The sequence below is a fragment of the Spinacia oleracea genome, chromosome 1 (genome assembly GCF_020520425.1).
Source record: "Spinacia oleracea cultivar Varoflay chromosome 1, BTI_SOV_V1, whole genome shotgun sequence".
NCBI lineage: Eukaryota > Viridiplantae > Streptophyta > Magnoliopsida > Caryophyllales > Amaranthaceae > Spinacia > Spinacia oleracea.
Window position 1 is genome coordinate 114530370 of NC_079487.1, and position 11085 is coordinate 114541454.

At 37.0% G+C, this 11085-nt stretch overlaps 1 protein-coding gene across 2 annotated transcripts; it reads right to left on the reverse strand.

The window, feature by feature from the left end:
- Nucleotides 1–327: 327 nt before the first annotated feature.
- On the reverse strand, nucleotides 328–8462 carry LOC110786863 (uncharacterized). 2 transcript variants are annotated; one of them, XM_021991440.2, is made up of 7 exons: nucleotides 7622–8462; nucleotides 4778–4909; nucleotides 3732–4069; nucleotides 2385–3129; nucleotides 2188–2284; nucleotides 2037–2091; nucleotides 328–772 (listed from the first exon to the last, which is right to left on the reverse strand). In XM_021991440.2, exons 1-7 carry the CDS (start codon nucleotides 8172–8174, stop codon nucleotides 710–712), a joined length of 1983 nt encoding a protein of 660 aa, XP_021847132.1. In that variant the 5' UTR covers nucleotides 8175–8462; the 3' UTR covers nucleotides 328–709. The 2 variants fall into 2 exon arrangements, with proteins under 2 accessions (XP_021847132.1, XP_021847133.1); XM_021991441.2 differs by having other exon boundaries at nucleotides 4778–4920; nucleotides 7622–7761.
- Nucleotides 8463–11085: the final 2623 nt, after the last annotated feature.

Consider the following 11085-nt stretch of genomic DNA (forward strand, 5'->3'; position numbering starts at 1 on the left):
TGCTCTAATAGGTTTTTTGACAAAAATCCGTAAACTAGAACAAGGCCTGACTTGAACATGTAATTCGACTTGGCAAATTAGGGCAACTTCAACAATGTCCTCAGTAAATAAAAGCCTCATTATGATCAATAAGGAAATTTTGTTCACGAAATAACCAAGAATGGTTTCTTGGCAAATCTCGACATTGAACTAATATTTATGAAAGAGGAATAGAAAAACCCATTTCTCAGGGTGAGGCAAATGATGCCCTGTTATAGAGATTAAAAGTCTTGCAATAAAGAAACTTCAGTAACCCATTACATGGTATAGTAGAATATAGATAAAGCCTGAACAACATGAAAATATACATAATCGATTACTTTGAAAATTCAGCTAAGATCTCTCCGCTTCTAACTAACTCCCAAGTACATTTTGAACCCCATAAGGGGAGAGGGGAAAAATGGATTCACTACAAACATGGGCCAGTAATTTCATCACTATAACTGCCCGGAGAGGCGACAATTCGCACTCTACACAGAGTCAGGTTGAGACCAAAAAAAATATCTAAACATGGGTAAAATTGGATACAAAAAAACATTATTCCAAAATTAAGAACATGGTGTGAAGAGACTAGAATATTCAAGCTTTATTGCCATGTTTCTTTCATTTGACAACCACAATCTTCACCGGTTGAGACAAAATTGTGATGTGGTTATTACTGTCCTCTTGCCTAGCTCCACAAGTGTTCTCTCCGAAATTCCCGCACAATGACTGGCACGCTTGTCGGTGGAATCTGCAATGTAAAGAACAAACTCATAAATTCATCATATGCCCAATAATTTAAGACATCTTGAGAAGGGCAAGCAAGTGTGTGTTTATGTGCATGGAGCCCTGCATGTTTCAAGCAATCATTGCATCAGACTTGGCGTAGTCTGATGCAATAGTTACATACAGCTTCGGGGGCTAGCAGATTGCACCAACGTTAAGAATAGTTGCACGTAGAAATTTCAAGAGAATATAAAAGGCTACCAGTATTTTTATATTTACAAAAACTAACTCAACAGAATTCCATTAACTGAACGTTGAAAAGAAATGTATTTAGAAACACGGAGGACATGAAAAGAATCATAAACAGATCAGATCTATCATGAGTATCATCTAGACAACTAAGGCGTCTTAGAGACGAAAAAAGAAGTTTCCTTTCCCTAGCAAGAACAAAAGGTATACAAGAATCTACATGTTCTATCAACTATGTAAAAAAAAAAAGCATAATTCACAATTTCAACTATCTAGCCAAAATGAATATTTTTTTATATATTGAGGTCTATTTTAACTAGCAGCATGACTTCCCTAATTTATCACGTAAACATCAAGTTCACTATCAACATTCAAAAGAAATCCCCTATTTTATTTATTAACTTGACAAAGGTGGTGATTACCGATTTAAAATATGGGAGTTTGTTAAAACTAATACTTCCAACATCTCCTTCCTTTTTTCTTCCCACTTCAAGCCTCAAGGCCAAACCAAGATAAAAAATAAATTCCCTTATTTTTGCTTGGTCTACTGAGAATTATAGCTTCATCCAAGGGTATTCTAATTTTCTAATCTAAGATTTACATGTTCACCTAAAATTCAAATTAAAAAAACAGCAGTGAAACTATCATTGCAAGTTATGATTGTTAGACAGTTGAGATTCTTGAGAAATAACCAATTCTCCGTACTACAGAAGTAAAGATCATAGGGTTCAAGTGATTTGTAGTGAAAATAAAGGATGACCTTATTTCTAACCAGTTTCTGGCTAACCAACTATATGGCATAAGAAAAAAGATTTATATTTCATATGATGAACAGATGTCCACTTTACTTGTGAAAGCAAAGTATCCTTAGACGCAACCGGCGCTGATTCTGGGCAGAAAACTAGAGATACCCTAAAAAACCAAGTAGTATAATACAGCAATGTAAATCAGAAAGTAATCAGGTCCTTCTAGAAACCAAGATTGTAACAGTTTTAGGATCAATTGTCCAATAGGTCCACTACAACTGGAAGAAAACTCACCATGCCATAGTCTGTAATAATCATAGAAATATAATCTGAAGGAGTTGTATCGTACCTGTTGAAAGACGAGAAGAGTTTTGAGAGTTATGACATCAACCAAAAAAAATTTATACGGAAGCATATTTATTGAACAATCAGTCTAGAAACTCACATCAAATTCAAAAGTTGCAGATTCTCACTATTTGTCCAATCATTCAAGTAATTGATTTCCCTTCTACCAGGAACTTTTAAAATTGCATCAGGGTCACCTGGAGGAAAAGTAAAGGCATAATAACTCAAGCATGTAGAGATTGATATATAGATTAACAGAAACATATTAAGATAATATTCAGTGGGCAAACTTTGTACCAAGTTCATTGAAACATATTGAATCGAGTTGAACCCTTTCATGAAACTTATATGCCTCACAACAAACCAATACCGGAACATGGAAGGCATGAGCCACCATAGCTACACAAGCAGTCCCAACCCTTGAGTAAACAGTTCCATTAGACAAAACTGAAGCAGCCCCCAAGAAAACTCGAGTGACTTCATGCATAGTATACGATACAGCATTTATATGTGTGTATGTACAGTTCAGACCCCTAGCTACCAATCTGCGAAGCAAAAGTTGACCCTCGAGCTTTGGACGGGAATCCACTATGACTACGCGAAATTGTTTCCCCATCTCATGCGCATGTAGCAGTATCAATTCCACAGCGGAGGATGATCCATAAGTGAGGAGGACATCCCCATCTCTAATTTTGGTAACAGCATGTTTGACTATCACTTTGTCAGCAATCAGTATCTTCTCACTAATAAATTGATTAATATCTGATTGCAGAGAGGCTTTTGCTTCGGACTCCGACAAATTCAAAGGCAACTTGGCGATTCGGTTCTTTAAGAATCTAATAGCATTTCCCATACTTATTGAAAGAGGCCTGCACTCTATCAGAAATGAAACATAACTACCAATTCTTGCAGTAAGGTCTCTAATCAGAGCTTTCTCAAGTGGCGTCTTGTAGTCATTTATTGCCTCTTGAAATGCTTGAAGCATTGCAATGCAACGGGCATTTCCACCAGAAACATCTCCTGTTAAATATCGCAGTCCAACCTGAAATTCAACCATTACAATGAACCTTCTGATTGAAATCAGCAGAATGTGATACTTAAACAATCCAAAAAGAATAGCTTAGGCAACAGAATACATATTAACACATACAAGTACGCATACTGGTTAAAAAGTTTGTGTAAAACCTAGCTAAAAACAGCAAACAAAACATTCCCACTATTTAACTATATACCATTGTCACAATAATGTCGATGAAGTAGTTCAGGGGTATATAGTAGAGGAAACAGATGGAGGTGTGTGGACACTGGACATACAGAGAAAAGCAGGGAGAGGTGGAGAAAAGAAGCAACAAGAGATCAAGGAGATAGGTAATGAGCAACGCCAAGAGAACTATATACTTCTATCACCAAATATTAGCACATAGAAAGAGAAAAGCCCATAAATTTAAGTCCTACTAAGGAAACCATCCAGAAAACTGAAATTGTGAGCAACATAAATATGAATCTTAATCCATTTCCAACACTGAAAAACCTACAATTCCACAGAAACAAAATAAACAGAAGGGATATTGAAGTCTTAAGTCTGCAGTATTGAACTCATAAATAAACGGCCTCTCTACTTTAAGCAAAACATTCACATAATACCTTGTAAACGGCTGGATGCATTGGTTCTAGTTGGAAAAACTTCGACTCCAGATCAGGAAGCTGTGTTCCATGCTCATATTGAGGCAGGTGCCTAAAAAGTTCTACCCTGTTTTTGGCTTCAATTTGCGTCACAACTGCTCGCTTTTTCGCTTTCTCCACCCGTGTCTTATCATCAAACTGCATGCGCGGATGAGGGACATCTTTCTTTCTCTCCTTCTCTAACTGACGGTCACCACCTTTCTTCTCAGATGCCGCAACAGAAGCATTGTCTTTATTCTGAACAGACCCCTTAACAGCTTTCACCTGCTTAGAACTCCCAGAAGTCCCTGCTCCAGAAGCTGCACAATGTAGACAGTCAATACAAAATGTAGAATGAGATGCCGGTCTGGACAACTATTAATAAAATAAAAAGTACAAATATATTAGGTTCGTATGCTACTCATTAGAACTATTCACAACAAAAGAGAGGCAAAATAAACAAAAACATCAGTTGCAAATAGAGGTTCCAAACAACATCAGACGCATGGTTAGGTCGGCATTATGGATTTATGGAGAAATAAATAATCTTAAACATTGTAATTAATGACTATACTTCTTCCATATTAACAATCAACATAACCGGTTCAGAGTTGCAGGAGCATGATCAAAGACACAGATTGGGAGGTTTATTTCTTTCATGTGTATCGGGAAGGGAACAAAGCAGCTGATTGGTTAGCAAAAATTGGAGTCACACAAGCAACGAAGATACAAATAATTCAAGTTCCACCGTTGGAGCTTGGGAAGATACTTCATGACGATCTAGTTGGAGTGGCTTGGCCACGTTTAATTTCTAGTACTTAGTTTTTTGTTTTGTTGGGGCCTGCCCCTCATTTGCATCAAAAAAAAAAAAAACATAACCGGTTCCATATTTCAACTTTTCAAGCAAGAATAATTTAGGTAACGTACATATTTAAAAGAACATCAGCAAAGAACCTAGAAAATTTTCATAGGCATATGCATCAACTTTATGAAAAATGAAGACAGATAAACAATGAGGCAATACATACCTTTCGCAGCAGCTTTTGCAGCCCTTTGAGCTTCTTGAAGTGCACGTCTTTCTGCTTTTGACATTTTTTCCTTTGATGTCTTCAAATTTCCATGTTCACTTTGAGCATCTGCTGATGCATCTCCAACTTTTTCTATGGAAAATCTTCATTTTTTAATTATGCTACAACACCTCAGATAATATAATTTGAAGCATAAAACAAAGAAAATCAACATGGATGTGCACTTGTGCTAAAAAAAACTCAAATCTAGAAAGGAGGGGGAAAGAGAGAGGGGGGGGGGGGGGGGGTCATTTCCTCTCTATAAAGCAACTTCCTAACTTTACAACTTCATATTATTATTTCACTAAACATGCACAATCCTACTCCTATTGCTTACCACATGTGTACAAGAGTTACTTTGATAAATACAAGGTTATGCCAACTACATCTTCATACCAAGGAAATCATATAAACCATACTACTGGTTGAAGCTGTAAGAAGGATATTCTCACAATATTCTCAAATTAAAAATTTATTCCGCGTTGAACAGCTCAGTAGGGGAAAAGGGTTATTTTGCAATGTAACCAAGGTATCCCCTCATCAACTTCAACCCATTTTCTACTATATACAATATACTTCAAAAAGATTTGGGTGGGAAGGTATTTACTAACAGGCGATACCGAATGAGTAAACAATAGAGTATTTGGGACTTGCACGAACATAGAGATCTGACAAAGTATACATCAAGTTTAGGCAAAACATCATGAGACATAAATACTCGTTGCTTGCAAATGCACTTAATTCACATAGATAAAATCACAAGAAAAATAAGGCTTTAAAAATAAAAACCAAGTAAAAAACAAATGAAACCAATGCAAATCTTAAAATTCAAATCAAACCGAACAAGAGATTCACAATTAATTCCTATCAAATGAATTTGTACTCAGTAATAGACTAGAAAATCAGAAAATAAGATCAAGAAGAAAATTAAGGAAGAACAGTAGTCAATTGCATTCGCTTCGAAGCAGAAATTTGTGCAGGAGTTTATATTGTAGGTAATAGATTGGTGGCTTTCAACTTGAGACAAAGTGGTGAATTTTCTTAGATTTTCCATGAAAACGGACATCACAAACATTTAATCATCAATGCTCAATTAAACCCAACCAGCTAAAGGACCAAACTAGAATGTAGCTTGATTTGACCACCTAAGATCCTAGCTACTAAATCAACAGGCCAACATATACACTTTCTTCTTGACACCCCTAGTCCACTAAGAAATTTTTGCAAGGACCGACAACAATGCTCTCACCTCTTACAACATTTGGTAGCTACTTAACCGAATCAAACTAGAAACCAGTAAGTTGTGAGAGGTGGGAAAATGGATCCAAAACCATGCAATAATTTTTCCTGAACAACTCCCACAAAGAATAACGTCTTCTCTCACTTTCAAGAAAGACTTCAACAAGAAAAACTTCAACAACCCAACTATATAAGCAATGAGAACACATACTAAAAAGACACAATAGCACCATATGGGAGTTTGCTCAAATAAGGATGAAGAATTATCCAGAGGGGGCTCTATGTTTGGGAAAAAAGAAAACTATTTCCTGCTCAAATGCAGAGCTCGGCGATAATTTTAAGTGGGAAGGACTGTATGAGAAATTGAATTCAAGTAACTGCAAGAGAAAGTCAATGGACTACAAATGAAGTAAATTCAATTCCTACAGTAAGTAGGAAAATGAGCATTAACAATTCCACGGTCATAGTCAGGTCTCTTTCCGGTTAACTTGTAGGCAGTGGATTTAGTTTTCTTAACCGGTCTAATTCACAACAAACGCAACAATTATTCGATTCAGAAGTTTTAAACAAATAATACTTCAAGCTTGTCCCTAGCTAAGGTTTTCAGCAGGTTTGTTAGTGAAAATTGTGATTCTAGTTACTAATTGTCATCATAAGTATACAGTTGTCCTTCCAATTCCCAACCTACTACTCTCCAAGTCAAAGTAACTATTACATACTTCACACCCTCTCACATAACCTTATCAAAAAAATAAATGTCTCAACCTCACAAGAAACACGGTGCTATTTTACCAATTTTAAACCTTAACCTCACAACCTGTTCGAAGTTGAGGAGCTTGGTCTGATTTTTGTAAATTTCGGGATCTTACCTATTCTGAATGAAACAAAGATCAATACTTCCCATTTCCACCCTCCTCTCCCACTCGGGGAAAATATTCAAATACTTAAATCTCTCGACTCAAAACTGATCAAAACCTTAATTCCACACAGCTTAAAATACCAACTATACACAGACGAAAGCAAAAGTAGCTCCTAAAACCACACTATAAGGATGTGTTCTCTTCACCTAGCCTGGTCCGATTTTTCTAATTTCTGGTATGGTCTGAATATTCTGTGAGTGCTTTTTGCTATTTCAAGTCTGGTCTTTCTGGTTTTATCTAATACTTCGTAAGTAACGGGAATAAGGTGAAGAGAATAAAGCCTTGTCATGAAATCACTCATGCATTTCAAACTTGAGAAACTAGTCATACTATACAATATCAAAATGCCAGCTTAATTCAGTTACTCTTTGAAAATAGGAGTTTTCACAAGAATCACAACAAAGTCCAGACATAGTTCATCAATATGCTTGAATCAAATCAACATAAGACAGAAAAATCGCATCAACAGTAGCTACAAAGCCCTATCTCCTAATACAAAACACTAATCAGTCTTAAATTCTCAGTGCATTACACACATGCAAGTTAGGCAAACATACAATGGTTTCTAACATCAAATTCAAAACACAATAAAACTATTAAAAACCGAAAATTCACAACAAAAGCCAACAAAAAATCAACAATGTACCTGAATGCGCAGATACCAAATTAACCACTGCCGCTGATATCAAGCTACCACTATTCACTCCAACTCCCCCATTTCTCCCCACCTTACCAGCCATCAAATCAAACCCACCACCACCGCCACTCGGCATCGAAGAAGCAAACTTACTGCCACTCTTCCTGCCCTTACCGCCACCCGACGGAGAAACCATCACATCTTCCGAATTCTCCGACTCCGAAGGAAAAACATCCGATGGATTATAACTCCCAACAACAAGATGAGAAGTACCAACCTCAGTGGAAGGACGACGAAGCGGCGAAGACGGCACCGGAGGATAATGGGGCCCCACAGGACGAGAAGAAGAGAGAAGAATATGCGTGTCGGAAGAATGTCGAGGTGGCGGAATCATCACAGGAGAGAGAGAGTTGCCAGCAGGTGAAATTTCTCCGACCGGAGAAGAAGACGACGAAGAAGAGAACGAATCCGACCGGCTTCTGTCGGGTGCGAAGAACCCGACTTGCCGGACTTTTGGGTCGATCACAGCGCGGGCGCCGCGGCGTGGGGGAGGAGGATCCATGGATTATAATGGGAGGATAGAGAGAAAAAATTAGGGTTAGGGTTAGGTCTACTATGAATTGCGGGGTTTGGGGGAAGAAGATGAAGGACGAAGAAGATAAGATTGTTGAAAGAAAATTATTGATAAAAATGGCATTTCGATATTATTATTGGGTAAATTTAGTGTGATTTTTGGAGGTTTATTTTCATTTTAATGGAGGAACTTTTGGGGGGTTTTTAATTTTTTTTATTTAATTTTTACAGGGAATATTTGGGGGTAGGCCAGGGTTTAAGAAGGAAGGAAAAGGGGAGGTTACGGCATCAAACTCATCGATCATATTTTTTTACACCAAAAAAAAAAAATCAAACTCATCGATCATGTTACAGATCTTGATCGAGGGTAATAATGTAGTTTCTTATTTGATTTTTGTAAATTATTCGATGATTTGATGTATCACACGTGGGACCCATGTACTCAAAATTTTAATACTGTACATGGTTGGTCATTAGAAAACAAATTAAAAAAAAATTATTTAAATAATCTAATATTTCGACTATTTTGCATTAAGATCATCAGCACTGAAATAAGGTAAGAATCTGCTAATAATTAGGGAAATTTGCTAATTACTACCTAGGTCATTGGTGACTTTGCACATTACTACCTAGATTGTTAAAAGTTGCTAATTACTACTGATGAATCATATTTGTATAGGGTATTTTGGTGCATTTAGGTTGCATTTCTAGGCATTCGTCTCATTTTAGTTGCATCTAGAGTCGCATTTGCATAAGTTGTCGTCATTGTACTCTATTACGCCATGTTCGTGTTTTCTTTAATATTTTAGGTGATTTTACGGTCATTTGGATGCTTTCGGAGTGTGCAAAGTTGATTTGGATGATGAACGATGAGATGTTGACTCGAGGATCGTTATATGTCTCTCGGGATAACTTTTGAGTCAACAACGAAGCTAAAGCGTTCACTCTTTTGATGATATCTCAAGTTCTACAGTTCGGAATGAGACGATTTTGATTGGGCTAGAAAGTAGGCTTAAAGAGCTTTCCAACGATAGGTCACACGTCCCTAGGGGCATTGTAGAACAAGAGTTATGACATTAACAAAGGTGACTCGACTATCCGATGCATCGCCCACCATGCTTCGTCGTGCAACAATCCCAGCGCGGGATCACTCGCCTCCAGCGAGGGATCTCACGCTGCCCTTCATCGCGCACCAGCAGCATCCCAGCGAGGGATCACTCGCGGCCAGCGAGGGATCTCGCGCTAACCATGATGTTTGTCGCGCAATAGTCTAACGAGGGAGCGCTCAATGCTAGCGAGCGATTCCTCGCTATGCACCAAGCCTCGCAATGCAAGCAAGCCTGCAACAATTTTGTCGACCTCGGCCAGCGAGCGATCACTCACCGCCAACGAGGGATGCCTCGGCCAACGAGCGATCACTCGTGGCCCAACGAGGGATCTCGTGTTCAGCCCTGCTATACTTCTCACACATACGCCCTTGTACGTTGTTCGGGTGACTTGGTCATTCTCGGGTTTCATTGCCACGTCATCGTCTATCGACCAATCGTTGACAACTTATACTTTTATTTTCTTATTTAGTTTATTTTAGAAAATATAAACTATAAATACTTCAAGGGAATATTAATTTATTTCCCACATGCTTTTTATTCCAAATTTCTTTTTTCGTTCTTTTTCTCTTTTCTCCTTTCATGAACTCTAGTTTTTCTCCATATTCCATTAATGTAACTCCTTGAGGTATTATTAGTTTCTCTTTTATTTATCGATTTTACTTATGTTTTCATTCTTAAACTTATTTTTCATTGTTTATTTCATGGTTGAGTAGATTGTTTCTAGGGTTTGGGAATCCATGTTTATATTATGAATCTTTATTATTATTGTTGATGATTTCATTATTCATTGATATTTCTAGTTGATTAGGTTTATATCTTTAATCTTTGCAATCTGATCAATTGTTTGATTAATTCTTGCTAATAGGCTTTAGAATAGAAAGATCTACTTTTAGAGGCTTACCTACGACTAGCAATTCTGATTATGTTAGCGACCGTACTGCATATGTTGAATCGAGAGTGTTAAGACCCGACCATAGGATTAACTCGTGCTCTAGATACTTTGAATACTTAAATTGTTGATGATGTTTTAATTGATTTTGAACTATGAACATGGTGAACCATTGCTCTAGATCTTTTAGTTTGTTTCCTATTTATTTTAGTTTAAACATTCAATTCTACAATTCGTGACATTGTTAGTTCCGCCATACCTTGAAAGCTAGATTTAAATAGCCATCTCTTTGTGGATTCGACCCTACTTACCCTGCTACATTATTAGGAGGTTTCGTCAGTATTTTATTTTTGACGGGTGTACGACATCCTATCAACTACCTAGATCTTTAGTTATTGTTGTCAATTACTACTTTAGTCAAAATTCCGACCAATTAATCACTAATCATATCCTAATCGACCATTAATCATATTTTAATTAATTAATAAATCTAAAAAAATTAAAAACTAATTTGGTTGATTAAAAAAACGAAAATACCAAAAGAAAATCAAAACGTAAATAATTAAAACTCCTCAATATCGTTCCTCTCCCTGCGATTGTTTCTACTGCCATTGTTATCGTTTTTCTATTGTTCTTCATCCCAAAAACACGAAATTTGCTAATTTACATATTGATTTGTTGTTGCTCGTCTCTCTCACTCCTCTCTTTGCTGGTTTCTCTGCTCATCTCTCCCCTCTTCTCTTTGATTTTCGCGGCCTTACATTACAGTTCTTGCTACTTCTTCTTCTCTTACGAGCAAAATTATATTCTTGCTCTTTCTACCAAGGTTCGTTTTCTTGCAAACCATATTTTGTGTATGGAAATTTCATTAAGGTAAGGCCAATTTTCAGGTAGTGTTTAAT

What these genes read in the sequence shown, in the direction of transcription:
- LOC110786863 (XM_021991440.2), bottom strand. Translation starts at nt 8,174, where the DNA reads ATGGATCCTCCTCCCCCACGCCGCGGCGCCCGCGCTGTGATCGACCCA. An exon ending in TTTGGTATCTGCGCATTCAG is followed by an intron (nt 4,910 to 7,621) that starts GTACATTGTTGA and finishes GATTTTCCATAG; the next exon opens with AAAAAGTTGGAGATGCATCA. An exon ending in AATATGTTTCAATGAACTTG is followed by an intron (nt 2,285 to 2,384) that starts GTACAAAGTTTG and finishes CTTTTCCTCCAG; the next exon opens with GTGACCCTGATGCAATTTTA.